At 40.6% G+C, this 18,014-nt stretch overlaps 1 protein-coding gene across 3 annotated transcripts in view; it reads left to right on the plus strand.

Moving 5' to 3' along the window:
• ANO6 (anoctamin 6) overlaps positions 1 to 18,014 on the plus strand; it is a 234,930-nt gene that overhangs the window by 189,829 nt on the left and 27,087 nt on the right. For all 3 annotated transcript variants that reach the window (XM_027542646.1, XM_027542645.1, XM_027542644.1), the window contains 5 exons: positions 4,283 to 4,425; positions 8,121 to 8,198; positions 14,370 to 14,595; positions 15,629 to 15,798; positions 16,010 to 16,107. In XM_027542646.1, the coding sequence (XP_027398447.1) occupies positions 4,283 to 4,425; positions 8,121 to 8,198; positions 14,370 to 14,595; positions 15,629 to 15,798; positions 16,010 to 16,107 (715 nt within the window). The remainder of the gene's footprint in view (positions 1 to 4,282; positions 4,426 to 8,120; positions 8,199 to 14,369; positions 14,596 to 15,628; positions 15,799 to 16,009; positions 16,108 to 18,014) is intronic.

An 18,014-nucleotide genomic window follows, 5' to 3' on the forward strand; every position in this document is an offset into this window, starting at 1 on the left:
CTTATCTGGGGATCTGAGAAATGGGCTAGAAAATAATGGTTCTACAACCTTGGTCCTACCTCACCTATGCAGGTATAGACCCTTCTTTCTGGATCAGGAGTAAGGAAGCCCAGCCTCACGAGATCAGTCCTGTTCATTTTATCCACCTGCTTGTGGGTCCCAAAACACAGTAGGGCTTTCATGTCCTGCATCACAGATTTTTTTCAAAATAGTTATGCTTGAAGATATAAATTCGTGAAAGTAAGCTGCTCTTTCAAATGAAGTGAAAAGTAACTTTCTTTACTTAGAAGAAGAAAATAAGAATTTTCTTCATTGAAAAAAAATAAAAATTTCAAAAATAGCTGTATTTCTCATATTTCAATTAAAGTGACAAAATTTAGAGAGATTCCATAAACACAGGGAAAGTATCCAAAGTGGCTTTCGAGAGCTTTTTCCAGGCTAGCCTTGTAAAGTGGCTATTAAAGGAAAGATACTATCTTCTCACCCACCCACAGTCCCTTTCTTGAGGTTGGAAAGGGCCAGCATGTCCCCTGGTGAGTGGTCCTGGGTCAAGTGAACCATGGGACAGGATGGTACATGTGATATTTTCTGTATCTCTCTCCTGAATAACTCCCAGCACTCAAAGGGCCGGAGCCACCACAACCTCACCCATCAACAGTTGCATCCTCCTCTCAGCTGCTCCAGGCCCTCAAGATGGGCAGAGCAGAGAGTGGTAGACAGTGGTCAGTCAGGCATAGCAGGGAGCGGCTGGAGCGAGCTTGGCTCCCCAAGTAGATGATTACATCCTTCAGCTGTCCCAGGCAGTGGCCATCCTCCAGTTTTTGGAATGACTTCCCACAGTACATTCATTTAGCTAATACTTACCCAGTGCCTGCTGTTTGCTAGTGTTTCAGCCATGGGCTAAACCAAATCCCTGCCCTCATGGACATCGTAAATGATAAATGCAGGAGCAGACAAAGGTCAGGATGTGTGAGTGCTATCCATTGTGACGTGCACAAGTGTAGATCAGCGTAGGGAATAAAGTGTGTGCCTTTTTTGCAGAGTGTACACTCACTCTGGACTGATTTCATAGCTGCAGAGGGGAAGACAGAGTGGAAAGAACTTCATGGGTGGAAGGTGTAATGCAATGTTGGAAATAGGATTCTCAAATTAAAAAGTAGGGGTCTTCTGTTAGATAAGGTGTGTGGTCATATGAGCCCAGGGGTCTTTAGTAAGTGGGTGCTGGTTCTGCTTCATGTGCAGCCCGAGGAGAGTTGGCTCATTCTCCAAAGCTGGGGTCTCTTTTTGGAGTATCTGCGTGTGAGGTGAGCATGGGTCAGATGGGGAGCAGGGCCAGTCAGTCACAGCTTAGTCCACAGTTAGCTGGTGCCCTCAAGGCTTTCATCCCATGGATACTTCATTCCCCCCGGATGGGGGAAAAGTGCGAATGGCTGGGCAGGTTCTCAGTGGTGGAGGCATCGCTCTCTGTACGGAACACTCACCACTGTGGATCCCTTGCCCTGACCCAGATGAGGTTGTAGAGTAACTGAGCTGTGGTACCATGCTTCTGTTTCAGCAAAATGGTTTGTTTTTGAAGGTTCTGGTCAAGGAGTCACAAAGTGCTGTCTTACCCATAAATGAGGAACAAACTCCTTCATTCTAGGAAGGGCATGTAAAAGGAGAAGGGCCTGTCCTGAAAGCAGGAGCCACTCTGGGGACTGGTTGAAATCTTTCTAGCTTCCCAACCGCACAGATGATTAGTGGCCTCCCCCACTTTGTGCTCTTTGCCTCCATTGACAGCAGCATCTGTGGGAAAAAGCCAGGCTGCCACCCATATATGCTTGTGAACATGAGGTGATCACAGCAGTGGCATCATGAGGGTTAGTGTACCCACAGAGGCAGTGTTGGGACAGAGGGCAGTTACTAGCTCTATGTCCTGGAGGAGGAGAATCAGACACTGGGCAGGCAAGCAGTGATGACATCTCAGCAGAGTGGGTGCTGGAACAGAGCCAGCGGGAGGTGGGATATGGAGCAGTTAGGCTCATTTGTAAGAAGGGCTTGGGCTCTGAAGCCAAGCATACCTTGGTTCGATACCTGACTCCTTATCTCAGGCAAGTATTTGAAGTTTTCTGTGCCTCTGTTTCCTGATGTCCAAAATGGGGGTGGTAATAGCAGTTACCTCAGAGGGTCATGAGGGTCTTTATAAATGTTATGTCATTTAGCTCAGGACAGCCTGTAAGCTCCTTCCTATTTCCCCCATTTTCCATAGAGGGAAGCAGTAGCTCAGGCTGTGGAAACATTGTAACCGGTAGTCAAACATCTAGTGATTGTCACAACCAGAATTCAGACTTGATTCCAAAGTCCAGATTATCTCTACTCTCACTCACTGTTGTTGGAACATCAGTGAAGTCAGAACAAACACTGCCAGGAGGTGGGTGTTTTGAGCATTTCCGCTGTCCTTGCCATCGGGAAGCATTGCGTTCACCTTCCTCATGGCGCATCCCGAGGTTTCCCCCGCATGTCCAGCTGCCCGTGGCAGGGTCTGCAGGATTTCAAGACAGCCTCTGTTTGCCCTCTACCCAAAGGCTCCCTGTTGTCTGCAGGTTGATTCTTAACCCTGACTGCCCCGTCGAGCTTTCCAAAGACCAGAAACAATGCCAGACCGATAAAATCAGAACCTTGAGGGTGGTGCCCAGGTTCAAAACATTTTAAGAGCTCTCAGTACTTCTCCCGCAGCCAGAGTGAGAACTGCCCCTCCATAGTCCATGCAGAGCTCGTCCACTCTTACCCCAGTTACCGCTGGAAACAGGACAAATTCTCTGCTCAGTCTGGGTCTTTCTCCCGAGTTCTAGACTTTTATCTGCCTACCGGACATCTCTCCTGGGGCCCGCAGGCAGCTGATCAGAACCAAATCAGTTGTCTTCTCTCAGACTTGCTCCTTTTCCTGCCCTTATTTCAGGGAGTGACACTAGAATTCAGGACACTGCCAAAGCCAGAAACCTGGCAAGCATCCTTGATCGTCCCCTTTCATCACACCTGCATCCAATCTGTCTACCTGCTAAGATGCCATCTTCTCTCACCTCCTAGCTGAAGAATCCTGGACCGGCCCTTGGGTCTAGCTGCCTCTGCTCCTTCTTGACCGCCTTTGATGTCTCCTCCATCTTTAAGGCACACAGAGTCCTTTGTGATATTCCCCTGCCATCTGTCCACCTGGCGGCCCCACCCATCTCACCACACTCTGGGCTCAGTTCTGGACTATTTGAACTTCCTGGAAAGTAGTGCTCCTGTGTCTCTTTAGCATCTTGCCTTTGCACACACAGCTCCCTGGGGGAAATGGCCTTGACATTCTACCTTCACCTGATCAGCTCTGTGGCATCTCAGAACTCACCCCAGAGGCCCTCTCCTCCGGAACAGCCTTGCTATTGATACATTGTGACTCTGTGCCCAGACCACCCAGCACTTAACTAGATCACAGCCCTCTTAAAAGTCCACTGTAAGTAGCACTTCACTGTCATTCCTATACACTTAGAAGCTCCTTGAAGCAGACACCGTATCTTTTTTCCTCTTTATTCTCAGTAGAGACTCAGAAATATTTGTGGGTGTAACTGGTTATTGCAGAATTTCTGTGCAGAAAAGGCTAATGGTAACGGTCTGATTGGAAGAAGTGCCTAGGGGATTTACCCTGAAACCATATTTTCAATGAACACTTAGTATTGTTTCTGTCTAGTATTTGAAGTGGCTAGTCTTGAAAAATAATAAAGATTTCTAAAAATTGTTTTACTCATACTTTATACAAATTGAAAAATATATTTCCATATTTAAGAACATTATTTTAATTGGGGTGACTTGGGCGGTAGAAAATAAAGATTTGGGGACCACTAAAGTATTCTCATCCCCCAGGCCCTTTGGAGGGAATGAGGGAGAGGAATGCAAGGAGAAGCAGACTAAAAGATGGACCATGGACTGCTTTGAATTATTATAGTTGCCTTTGTTTTTTTATTGGCAGTAATGTGCTAGTAGCAGATGCTTTAGTGGTAGACACGATCACATTCCTTCTGACCATCACACTACTACCCTCCCCATGATATAGCCTGGTTTCACAAGTTGGATAAATTATCAACATTTTCCTTAAAAAACAAACATTAGCTCACTTTTCTCTTTTAAGTATTAGTGTCATCTATAATTAAAATCGGATTTTATTGACCATGTACAAAAGTGTTGTAATTACTATTATTCAGTACAGATTTCTGAAGCATCACTGATCCTTGAAGAGCCACATGATGCTTTTCTTTCTCTTTGTTAGTAACCTTGTTTTTGGAGTTTTGGAAGCGGCGCCAGGCAGAACTGGAGTACGAATGGGACACCGTTGAGTTGCAGCAGGAAGAGCAAGCCCGACCAGAATACGAGGCACGGTGCACTCACGTGGTGATCAATGAGATCACTCAGGTAAGTAGGATGTCGTCTGCGTGCAGTTCAATCTATATATTGCTGGGGTTCTCAAACTTGGTTGCACACTGGAATCACCGAGGAGCTTATAAAATGTTGATGCCCAGCTTCTGTCTATGTACACTCATGATGCATTCTGGCACAAAATTTTTTTTAAAGCTTCTTTGGTGATTTTTAATGTACAGCCAAAGTGAAGGAGCACGGTTCAGAATAGTGGACACAGGAGACAACTGTGGTCCTTTCTTTCTTAATAACAGTAAAATGAAAAATACATAAACTCTGAAAGAAATGTATAAAAGATGTATTGATTTGTATCTTTCCATACCAGTAAAAAAAAAAAAAAATAGACACATTGCTTTTCATAGTTGATTCTCAATTTTTCACATGTACCTTCATTATTACAGCCCTCTCTCTCTCTCTCTCTTTTTTTTTTTGAGCCTTTATTGAATTTGATACAATATTGCTTCTGTTTCATGTTTTCGTTTTTTAGCCACAAGACATGTAGGATCTTTGCTCCTTGACCAGGGATTGAACCCACACAGCCTGTATTGGAAGGCAAAGTTAACCACTGGACTGCCAGGGAGGTCCCTACAGCTCACTTTTCATCAGACTAGCTGTCTTGCACTAAGCCTCAGCCACTGCTCCCTCTTCCGGTTGGAATGTGCACAGAACAGTGTGACTGTTATCCTAAAACCGGAGAGTGGATGAAAAGGGGAAACATTTGTTGAGATCCCACTATATTCAGGCCCCATGTTAGGCATTTTGTATAACTAGAAAGGTAAACATGCTGCTTTTATGGTTGCTGCAGAATTTAAAAATAAGACTATCTCTTTGTATAAACATTTCAAAGTCAGTGAAAGATGATTTTTTAAAATCATCTGCATTATTGCTTCTTTCCATCAACATAGAAAATTTAGAGCCAATTGTATTTGCAGTCATCCGTATAAGGACAGTAGGTTTTGAATACGAATAACTCTTGGGAAGAAAATGCTTTTTACCAAGAGCATCTGAAAATGGCTCCAGCTATAGACTTATAAATTGAATCACAGATTTACAGAATGTTGGCACTAAAAGGGTCTGGAGAGAGCAGTTCAACCCCCTCATTTTATAAATGGGAAAAAAGTGAGGTTCAGTTACCCAACAGAAGGTGACAGTTGTATTTTATAATGTAACAGGCTTCAAATAATTTCCATTATGAATAGTTCTCTTGTTTACAATGAAAGACGGGGGTCAAAGCATGTATTTGTGGAAGATTGTACATTCAGAAAAGAAGGCTGAAACTTAGACAAAATCAGATGTGCATAATGTTTTTGAGTACTGAAAAACAAACGGCTATGTTATTGGCAACGTATGAAAAATACTGAGGAAAAGATATTTTAGAAATTTAAACCTACCCATTTTAAATTTAAAATTGCCAGCTAATAAGTTAAATTTCCATTGTAGCATTGCTTGGTAAAAAATTAAAGATGAAGGTTCATTTTTTCCCTTCTTATTCCTCACTTTGCTTTTATTGCAAACACACCCTCCTTTGTATAGAGAGGCCAGCAGTGTTATGGTGAGGCCCTGGGGATAAAACGTATGGAATTCATATCCTAACACAACAACTTACTAGCTGAGTGATATTGGAAATTTGTTAACTTCTCTGTGCCATAGTTTAGCCAGCTGTAAAACAGAAATACAAGAGTTGTTTCCTCATATGATTGTGGTAAGCTGATGAAGTTAAGGAATAGAACCTACTTGGAATAACACCTGGAACAAAGGAAATGCCATGTATATGTTTACAGCTATGATGACATGGTTGATTGGGTCTCTAAAAACAATCTCAGTATATTCATATAAACGATAAAATAGAAATGCTAAAAACTCGAGTTACACTGTATTAATACAAAAGTTCAGTCAGGAAACTTACAATGGATACCTGGTACTTGCAGGTATCTGCGAAACTTTCTGTCCTGCACAGGCTCTTTGCTATCACTGCAGTCACTTCTGAAATCTGAGACAAGCTCAGGAATAGCGTTGTCAGACACCCAGACTGTTGAGCTCAAATCATAGCAGTTAAACAGTATGTTATTCACACTTGCCTTCTCAGAAACTGTTAGTAAAATAAACACTGCACTGGTTTTGTTGTGTGTATGTTTGAAATTGTTAACCAAAAAAAAAACAAAAAACAAAAAACATGCAATTTTGAATAAGGAGGCTGAGTTTGAAAACTAATTTTTTTAAAAAATTAAGCCTAGGCTTTTGAGACCGTGTGTTTTTTAAGAGCACCCAAGAATGCATTTTTCCTGGAAGTCAAATGTTAATTTTGTATCATTGCTGTTTATAGGGGCTAGGATAAGTTAATGATTTTATCTTTATTTTTTATTTTTTTTTATTTATTTTAATTGGAAGCTAATTACTTTACAATATTGTATTGGTTTTGCCATACATCAAAATGAATCCGCCACAGGTGTACACGTGTTCCCCATCCTGAACCCTCCTCCTACCTCCCTCCCCATACCATCCCTCTGGGTCATCCCAGTGCACCAGCCCCAAGCATCCTGTATCATGCATCGAACCTGGACTGGCGATTCGTTTCTCATATGATATTATACATGTTTCAATGCCATTCTCCCAAATCATCCCACCCTCTCCCTCTCCCACAGAGTCCAAAAGACTGTGCTATACATCTGTGTCTCTTTTGCTGTCTCGCATACAGGGTTATCGTTACCATCTTTCTAAATTCCATATATATGCATTAGTATACTGTATTGGTGTTTTTCTTTCTGGCTTACTTCACTCTGTATAATCGGCTCCAGTTTCATCCACCTCATTAGAACTGATTCAAATGTATTCTTTTGAATGGCTGAGTAATACTCCATTGAGTAATACTCCATTGTGTATATGTACCATAGCTTTCTTATCCATTCATCTGCTGATGGACATCTAGGTTGCTTCCATGTCCTGGCTATTATAAACAGTGCTGTGATGAACATTGGAGTACACGTGTCTCTTTCAATTCTGGTTTCCTTGGTGTGTATGCCCAGCAGTGGGATTGCTGGATCATAAGGCAGTTCTATTTCCAGTTTTTTAAGGATTCTCCACACTCACTGTGTGTGTGTATATGTTTATATGTGTATGTATGTGTGTTTATCAACTTTAAATGTACAATATGATAAATTTTGAAACGTGTACATATACAGGAAGGTAACCACCACCACAAACATAAACATAGAGCAATTCTTTTATGCCAAGTGTCCCCTTGTATATTAATAATTTTGGATTCTAGATCCTCCCTGAAATCCTCACCTTGACAAGCACTGATCATTTTTTCCTATAGCCATAGGAAAAAGTGATTTTTCCTATAGTCTTGTTTTTTTGTGGAATTTTTATATAAATGAAAATGACTAGGATATAGTCTTCTGTGTCTAGTTTCTTTTAATTATCACAATCCTTGTGAAATTCACCCAAACTGCTTGGTGTATTCTTAGTTCTCCTTTTACTAAGTAACTTATCATTACATACATATACTACAATTTGTTTATCCTTTGAATAGATTGATGATGGGCAATTGGGATTCTTCTAGTTTGTGTTATTATGAATAAATTTCTGTGAACATTTACATACAAAAAATTAAACCTAGGATACAGCAAACCAATTAGGAGAAAAATGATTTTGTTGAAATCCTTGATTGACTTTTTTTCTTTTTTAATTAGGAAGAAGAGCGTGTTCCCTTTACCACATGGGGAAAGTGTATACGTGTAACCCTCTGTGCCAGTGCTGTCTTTTTCTGGGTAAGAGTCTGCAACGGGTGTTTTTCAGTATCTAATTTTAAATGTTGAGAAAACTGAAAAGTCGAGCTGGAAACTGTGCAGTCTCATAAAAAAGATTGATTCCAGAGAACAATTAAGCCACCACATGGAGTGGCTCTCAAGGTTTCACAGTAACTCCCACTACGCATGGCTCTTCCAGCTTTTTTTTACCTCTATTCTTTAAGTCAGATCCATGGTTCAGGTTTTCCAGTTTCTAATAGAAAGACCAGATGGGAGGCATCAAGTATTCTAAAATTTTCCAAGAGTAGCCTTAATATAAAGATAATAGGAACTATCAAAAATAAAACTTCTAAAAGACATGAAATCTTAAATGATTCTAGATAAAAAGACAGTGCTTCTAAAATATCAGAACTTAAAGTAATTTTGTGTTTATTATTAATAAAATCATATTGTTGCTGTTCAGTCACTAAGTTGTGTCTGACTCTTTGTGACCCCATAGACTGCACCACACCAGGCTTCCCTGTCCTTCACCATCTCCCAGAGTTGCTCAAACTCCTGTCCATTGAGTCAATGATGCCATCTAACCATCTCATTCTCTGTCGCCCTCTTCTCCTACCCTCAGTCTTTCTCAGTATTAGGATCTTTGCCAATGAGTCAACTCTTCCCATCAGGTGGCCAAAGTATTGGAGATTCTGCTTCAACATCAGTCCTTCCAACGAATATTCAGGGTTGATTTCCTTCAGGATTGACTGGTTTGATCTCCTTGAAGTCCAAGGGACTCTGAAGAGTCTTCTCCAGCACCACAGTTCGAAAGCATCAGTTTTATGGCCTTCTTTATGGTCCACCTCTCACATTCATGCATGACTACTGGAGAAACCATATCTGTAACTATATGGACCTTTGTTGGCAGTGTGATGTCTCTGCTTTTTAAATATGCTGTCTAGGTTTATCATAGCTTTTCTTCCAAGGAGTGAGTATCTTTTAATTTCATGGCTGCAGTCACTGTCTGCAGTGATTTTGGAGCCCCCAAAATTAAATCTGTCACAGTTTCCACATTTCCCCATCTATTTGCCACGGAGTGTTGGGACCAGATGCCATGATCTCAGTTTTATGAATGTTGAGTTTTAAGCTAGCTTTTTCACTCTCCTCTTTCACCTTCATCAAGAGGCTCTTTAGTTCTTTGCTTTCTGCCATCAGAGGGGTATCATCTGCATATCTGAGGTTGTTGCTGTTTCTCCTGGCAGTCTTGATTCCAGCTTGTGATTCGTCCAGCCCAGCGTTTTACGTGATGTACTCTGCATATAAGTTAAATAAGTAGAAGGACAATATATAGCCTTGACGTACTCCTTTCCCAATTTTGAATCATTCTGTTGTTTCATGTCCAGATCTAACTATTGCTTCTTGACCTGGAAGTAGGTTTCTCAGGAGACAGGTAAGGTGGTGTGGTATTCTCATCTCTTTAAGAATTTTCCACAGTTCATTGTGATCCACATAGTCAAAGGCTTTAGCCTACTCAGTTAAGCAAAAGTAGATGTTTTTCTGGAATTCTCTTGACTTTTTCTATGATCCAGTGGATGCTGGCAATTTGTTCTCTGGTTCCTATTACTTTTCTAAATTCAGCTTGTACATCTGGAAGTTCTTGGTTCACTTATTGCTAAAGCCTAGCTTGAAGGATTTTGAGCATTTCCTTGCTAACATGTGAAATTGGTGCAATTGTGCAATAGTTTGAACATTCTTTGGCATTGCCTTTCTTTGGGATTGGAATGAAAGCTGACCTTTTCCAGTCCTGTGGCCACTGCTGAGTTTTCCAAATTTTCTGGCATATGGAGTGCAGTACTTTCACAGCATCATCTTTTAGGATTTTAAATAGCTCAGCTGGAATTCCATCACCTCCAAAAGCTTTGTTTGTAGTGATGCTTCCTAAGGCCCACTTGACTTCACATTCCAGGATGTCTGGCTCTAGGTGAGTGACCACACCGTCATGGTTATCCAGGTCATTGAGACCTTTTTTGCACAGTTCATCTGTGTATTCTTGCTACCTCTTCGCAGTCTCTTCTGCTTCTGTTAGGTCCTTGCTGTTTCTGTCCATCTTTTGGGGGCTTATTATTAATAAAATCATATTAGTAACATAATGAGTTTTATTAGCTCAAGAGACTTACCTGCTGGCTCAGCAGTAAAGAATCTGCCTGCAATTCAGAAGGCACAGGAGACACAGGTTCAATCCCTGGGTGGGGAAGACTCCCTGGAGAAGAAAATGGCAACCCATTCCAGTATTCTTGCCTGGAAAATTCCATGAACAGAAGAGCCTGGCAAGCTACCATCCATGGGGTCACAAAGAATCAGACACAACTGAGCACATGGTACAACATTAGCTTAAGGATAACCAGGTTAGAGAATAGGACATGAAGCCCAGATATGAGCTCAATAATAATTTAACATATGAAAAGGAAGGCATTACAAATCAGGGAGATCAGTAAAGATTATTCAGTAAGTGGCAATGAAACAATTGTTAGCTATTTGGGAAAAAAAGAAAGGAAAGATTGAAATCATACTCTAAACCACATTCTGTGATAAATTCCAGAAAAGAAACATTAAAAAGGTAACATCATAAAAAATTAGAAGTAAATATTGATATCAGTTCAGTTCAGTCGCTCAGTCGTTATATACAATTTCTAGATGTGGAAGAAGTTTCAGAGGAAAGTATTTCCCAGTTTCTATGCATCAAAAGCACCCTAAATTTAAACAGAACATCCAGAGGAAATATTTGTCAACAAATAGGACAAAGGGCTAGTTCCTTCAATACGTAAAGACTTCAGAGCACTTCTAAGATAACACCAAAAATCTCGGGAGTTAAGAATGCAGAGGAGATGAATATGCATTCAGAAAGGAAAAAGATCCAATGGCAGATGTCAAGCCTCAGTGGTAATTCAATCAACGCACATGAAAATGAAATACAGTTTTTCACCTCTCAGATGATAAGACTCTAAGGATGAAGTGCCAAGTGAGCATCTACTCTCATACCTAGACTACTGGATTTATACACTGCTCTAGCCTTCTTAGGAAGCAGTTTGGCAGTACATATCAAAAGTCAAAAATATTCTTATGCTTTAATCTACTAATTCAGCTTTTAAAAACTTTTAATCAGGAAGTATTTCAAAATGATAAAAATCAGCATGGATTTACTCAGACATTTTTATATATATTTCATGTACATATATAAATATTATATATACATATATAAAATCTCTGCCAAAAATGTCCTCCTTCCACCTTGTATACAGTAGAATATTGGACAGCCATGAAAAAGTATGTCCACAAAAATACTTTATGACCTTTAAAAATGTTAAGATTATGATGGGCTTAGGAACAAAGTTAATATGTAAAATAACTTTTAGATGCAAAGAGTACATAGTTCTGAAGGAATTAGGCCTACATATAGATGCATTCTTTCCTATTTTTATCTTTTATTCATTTTGATATTTGGAGTCTTTCAATTGTAGGTGACAGAAGATCAGTCTCCGGTTGGTTTAAACAATAATCAAAAAATGGGAATGGGTGAGATTTCTTGGTTCTTATAACTGAAAAATCTCATGTCTGAGGTGTGACTTCAGTCAAGGGTATTGTAGCCCAGATGATGTCAAGGCTGGTTGTGTTCTGACTTCAGTCTGTGTCCAGTGGCGTCCCAGTATAGTGCTTCTAGGCATCCCTCAAGGGCACACGATGGCTGCAGTCTTCAGATCTCACGTCACATCCAAGCCAATAAAGGTCTACTTAACAGTTTCCCATGTTGACAGAGGAAGCTCATCTATCATGTGGGTACTAGCATTATGTCCTCACATCTCGGTGGCTCTTAGTAGGTTATTTGCCAATCCTTGAATCAGGTGCTGAGCCAATAGGATGAGACACTTATCTCAAACCAATTGGGATCTACGTGTGGAGCCCAGGGAGGGTGGGCAGTAGAGCCCAAACCACTAGAATAAAAAAAGAGAGGAGGTTATTTACCCTAAAACAAAACTAGGTGCTTTTCTAAGACAGGGAACAGATCCCAGGCAGCAGAAGCAACCAGTGTCCAGTGTCCACAATCAGGGTACTTTCCAATTTGCTCTAAAAACATACATTAAAGTCATGATCAGAAAAAATGAAATGTAAGAAACTGGAAGAAGGATGAAAAGTTTCCCTGTCTCTTTAAGAAGTATTGAACCCATTAAGTGCTCTAAAGAAAAATGGAAACATGTCAAGGTTGTAAAAGTTCTGAAATGAATTAGAATTCAACCATGTAGGAGGCAGTGCCATATAGAATTTCCTGTTTCTTGGACTTGAGAATCTCAGTTCTCTCACTAGTTGCTTAATTGGGAGCTTATTGCTTCATCTCTTTGTGGCTCTATTTCCTCATCTGTAAAAAGAAATACAATACTACCTACCTCACAGGACAGTTGTGAGGATTTTAAAAAATATGTGGATGCTGAAGCAATAGTAAGCATTTAAAGAATCTCAACTATTAATGATTACTGAATTTTAAAAATTACTAGCAGACTTAAAAAAAACTATTTCAGTGAGTGGCCTGTGTGTGTTGTACATTTCTCTCAGCCTTAACTAATTTTCACACATACACGCACAGTATTATTTCCTTTCACAAGTGTGAAGCCTTAACTGTGAAGAAAAGGAGATAATGAGAGAGTTTAGAGCAGGAAGTAGAATGCTTTACCCACAAACTGATGGCTTCAAAAGTAAGGAAAACATCTTTTTAACTCTTTGGGCCACCATAATCATAGCTAAACTTTAGATAGTGCTTTTCATGTGCCTGGGCTTAATGCTCTGTTTTTACCTGTAGTAACTCACTGAAGCCTCACAATAATCCTATCGATTAGTTGCTGTTATTATCCCCCCATTATATGGGTGAGGAAATTGAATGCCCCAAAGGCTAAATAATTTGCACTAGGCGGAGGAGCTGGGATTTGAACTCTGGAGTGCGGCCAGGCTGGTGATCGCTCCCTCTAATGCCCCCAAATGGTAGAAACCAGCTCCCCTCTGTGACTGTAAACAACATAATTTGCTTGGCCCCGTAATTCACATTCACTGTAGCTTTCTCTATCATGGCAGTCATCACAGGCCATCAGAGACACTGAATACATGCTTCCGGAATGTGTCCAAGAAGGTAGATTCAAAGGAATGCAGTTTAAAAATGGAACCTTCAGCGTGCCCCGTTCAGAGGCCAGAGAAAACCCACCTAGTGAGGAAGTGTCTGCTGTGTTTGACACCCCCACTGATCCTGGGTCTGTGCAGTCAAACTACAATGGATTAGGGAAATGAATCTTGTGCAGGTGCAGGTATAAATAACTGCCGGTTTAAGATCTCAAGATCCAAGTATAAAACGCGTGTGAAGCGTTTGTCAGCAGAGAGCTGCCTGCTGCCGTTTCCGGTAGTGACCTCGGGGCACCTCTGCAGCTTCACTGCTTCTCCTCAGGGTTTCCTCAGCTGTGGGGATGAAGACAGCAACCAGCACCTGCTCACCCACCCCCTCGAGTCAGTGAGAGGTTCTCTGTTGGAAGGAAACATATCCTTTTCTTGGGCTATGCTGTCCTGTGCTTAGTTTCTCCATAGTGTCTGGTTCTTTGCAACCCCCATGGACTGCAGCCCACCAGGCTCCTCTGTTCATGGGGATTCTCCAGGCAAGAATACTGGAGTGGGTTGCCATGGACTACAACTAAGCAAAAACCGCTCATTTATAACCTAAGTAATTCCATACCTAGAAGGGATATTTTCACTGGTTCTGCAATCACAGATTTTTTTTTCTTCTACCAGAACATGCTACCACTCCATTTTGAAGATACTGTAAAGACTCTCCCTATTTCTCTCTTTTTGTTAGGGCTTCTTATTTTAGAACTGTTTCAGGTTTACAGGAAAAGTCACAGAAAGTACAGAGTTCCCACAGACCCTCCTTCCCTGCTCACAGCGGCTCCTGCTGTTAGCATCACCCGTTAGTGGGTGTGCCAATTCTTTTGACTTACTATCATTGCTTCTGCTTTCTTTGAAATTTAACATTCTGATTTTCACCCCTCTTGTGGCACTTATGTGAGATTTACATCACTTTGCAACACATGTTGTCCATTTCAGCATGGGGCCGGTTTTTAAGTGTAAAAGTGTAATTATTGACGAGTCTCACACTGATGTGTTAATATATTGTGTTTTCAGATCCTGTTGATCATTGCTTCCGTTATTGGGATCATTGTCTACAGGCTCTCAGTGTTCGTTATATTTTCTGTAAACCTTCGCAAGATCTCTAATGGAACAGACCCAATCCAGAAGTATGTAACTCCACAGATGGCCACATCCATCACTGCTTCCCTCATCAGCTTTATCATCATCATGATTCTGAACACTATATATGAGAAAGTGGCAATCATGATTACTAACTTTGGTAAGGTCCTGCTATATATCTATAACATGGGTCTTTTCTAAGCCATTTTAGAACCAAGTAAAAACAGGGACTGTATATTTTAGGCATTCCAATTACGGTATGTTACAATTTTTAGAAAATTTCAAGTGTAAACATATTTTATCCAGCCTGTCCAAGAAATGAATTATCTCCAGGTTTGCATTAGTAAAAGGGACAAAGCAAAGACAGTCATTATGATGTCCAAGCTCTGTGTAAACAGATCAGTGCTGAATAATATTTTCAATTACATTGTATTATGTACCCTATTGTTGAAAGTAAATAGTCTCTTTATTGCAAATAAGTGGAAGAGGGTCATAATGCCAGTGGTAAATCTGTTCCCGCATTGCCGAGAGGACAAACCGTTAGATTGTTATGTGTCTTCCCCCCACGCTGTTCATATTAATATAGCTCCACTCTCATCAGCTCTGGCGATTGTTGTAAATGTTTCTTCTTTCTGGCTTGTATCCCAGGCAGCTGCTTAGTAGCCAGAGTTAAGTGCTTCCTACACACTGCATGTGGCTGGGTCGTTCTCCAAAATGTTATGTTCAGTGGTCATCTTCTGAAAATGATAAGACTGATTTAAATTCTAAACTCAGAGGACAACCCATTTTGTCTTCCCCCAAATGCTTCCAGCAAACTTTCCCTTTCCAACAGACCTACCTTATTGCAGTTCAGGAAGACAAGAGAATGTCATTCAGCATACTGTTCAACATTAATTTTCTGTCTTACACTGAAAAAGGATAGTGCTTGCCTATTTGATATCATTGTGGTTATAAATTTTAAGGAACAGTTGACTACTTTTCTGCCCTTTGGGATATTGTTTCTCCTAGGGGGGAAACTCAACAATGTGTAAACTTGGAATTAACATTGTAGCTACATTAAGAAATTCAGAACAGCTGAAATGGAAACTGAATTGTATTTTTTTAATCATGTTAACTCATGTATCAGTATGATTTTGATTAGGGTCTCAAAGCTGTTAGCAATTTTAAAATCTTAACATTTCTTTTAACTACAGAACTCCCAAGGACCCAGACTGATTATGAGAACAGCTTAACCATGAAGATGTTCTTATTCCAGTTTGTCAACTACTACTCTTCGTGTTTCTACATCGCATTCTTTAAGGGCAAATTTGTGGGTTATCCAGGAGATCCAGTTTATTGGCTGGGAAAATACAGAAATGAAGAGGTGTGAATATAGAGTTATGTTCTCTTGGCAATTTAAGCTGTTGCGTGTTTTCTCTTAGTTGCCCAATGAAAAGTATATTCTTTACATTTTCATTGTATATTCCTTACAATCTTTTTTAGCCTAAACTAGAATTTTAGAAAAATAAATAAAATTAATGACTATTTCATGTTAGATCCATCTAAAATTTAAATGGGACTCTTTAATATTTCAGTGTGACCCAGGTGGGTGTCTACTTGAACTGACAACGCAGCTGATAATCATCATGGGAGGAAAAGCAATCTGGAATAACATACAAGAAGTGTTACTTCCGTGAGTACCGAGTTGTGTAATCTTGAGGATAGAACGGCCCACCCATCACACTCACTTCCCTGCATGTCCACATTGCTGCATGCCCACCTCTAACGTGGAGGAGACTCTCTGCTTATTATCCAGCCAACAGTGTGCACGTATTCAGTGTTTAATAATGATATTTTAAAACCTTTCTATTAAACATAAATCCCCATCTGCTATAGTTTCTGCCTAATAGCCCATCCTTGGGGGCTGATGGATCATAGCCCTCTGAGAGATGGCCCTTGTTGGAGCTTCAGACTATGTTTTTTCACAGCTTGTTACAACTTTCTCCACCTTTTATACATGCATTTAAAAATCAGTAATAATAATTTGTTGAGTTCTAAGTATGTGCCAGTCAGTGTATTAAGTGCTTTATATACTCTCTCATTTAATCATGCAAACAATGCTTATTTTTATTTCCCTTCTGCAGGTAAAGAATCTATGTCTTAATTAGGTTAAATGATTTGCCCGAGTTCACACAGCCAATAAGAGGCTACTGTGGGTTCAAGTGTAAAACCCCATGGCTCCAAATCCATGTGCTTTTAAGAACAGAGGTTCATTTATGGTCCTAAAGCACCATGCTATGTAGCAGTTTAGGAGACAGTTGTCAAAAATAACTACAAAGGTTTTGACTTACAGTTCTTTTCCTGGAAATGAGAACAGATGTTAGCTAAGGTCACTCTGTTTTTTTTCAATGAAACCCAATCCCATATCAGAGTGGACAATTCCAATGCCATCTGCAATTTCTACATATTTCAGCTTACTGTCTTAGCATTCTATTGCTGCTTTAACAAATATCCCCACAGTTAATGATTATTGGAAGAAAATGAGGGGGGAGCCCCACAAAATAATAAATTGAATATTAATATCCTGTGGGTCCTGAAACTCAGAAGTCTGCAGAGGTCTCACTGGGCTAACATCAAGGTGCTGGCAGGGCTGCTTCCTCCAGGCTCTAGGGTAATCTGTATCTTTGCCTTTTCCAGCTCCTAGAGGCTACTTGCATCCCTTGACCTAGGACTTCTTTTCTCCATCTCACAGCCAGCAAGGTTGCCTGTCTTTGACTCTTTTCTGTGGTTACACCTCCCTCCCACACCCCTCTCTACCTTCTCTTCTGCCTCCATCTTGCACTTTTAATGACCCTTTGAGTACACTGGGCCCCCCTGGATAATCAAGTCTTGTCTCTCATAGAGTCAGCTGATTAGCACCCTTACCTGCATCTGCACCCATAATTTTCATATGTTCTGGGGATTAGGATTTGGACATCTTTGGGAAGACTATTTTCCTGCCTGCCACACTACCCTTTTCAAGATGATTTCTGGCTCTGAGTTTCTGTTGTCACAAAACTGTTGATCCCTCTCTTGTCTTGCTCCCACATCGGTACTGTGCTCTTGCCAGCCTGAATGCTGAATGCAACCTTCTCAACGTCCTCCAAAACCACTCACACGAGCAGGCCTTATTGATGTTTGGGGCGTGGAGGAGAAACTTAGGCAACTTGACTCTCGAAATGCAAACTCCATCTCTTTAGTCTTTCATCCCACTGTACTACTTAGGATCTTGCTGTTGCTGTTTACTTATTACCGTTCTCTGTAGGCTCCAGAATACGAACATTCTGCCCTGTCTTCCTGCCACCACACCCAGCTTCCTTCTCATCTTTTCTTCTCCCTCTCCTAACCTTTCTTCTCTCTCCCTCATTACCAAGTTTCTGTTTATTCTCTTTGTAGAGCAGTTAATTTCTTGACTTTTTTTTTTTTCTTTTCTGTTTTTGAAGAGCAAAACCTTTTGGGTTTCAGCATGTCCTTCCACATTTCTTCACTGGAGCTTTATCTTCTATCTTCAGTGTGAATTATCAGGGTCTGTCTGTAAATAAGGACATCCTCTTTTCTCCA

The sequence above is a fragment of the Bos indicus x Bos taurus genome, chromosome 5, assembly GCF_003369695.1.
Source record: "Bos indicus x Bos taurus breed Angus x Brahman F1 hybrid chromosome 5, Bos_hybrid_MaternalHap_v2.0, whole genome shotgun sequence".
NCBI classification, from domain to species: domain Eukaryota; kingdom Metazoa; phylum Chordata; class Mammalia; order Artiodactyla; family Bovidae; genus Bos; species Bos indicus x Bos taurus.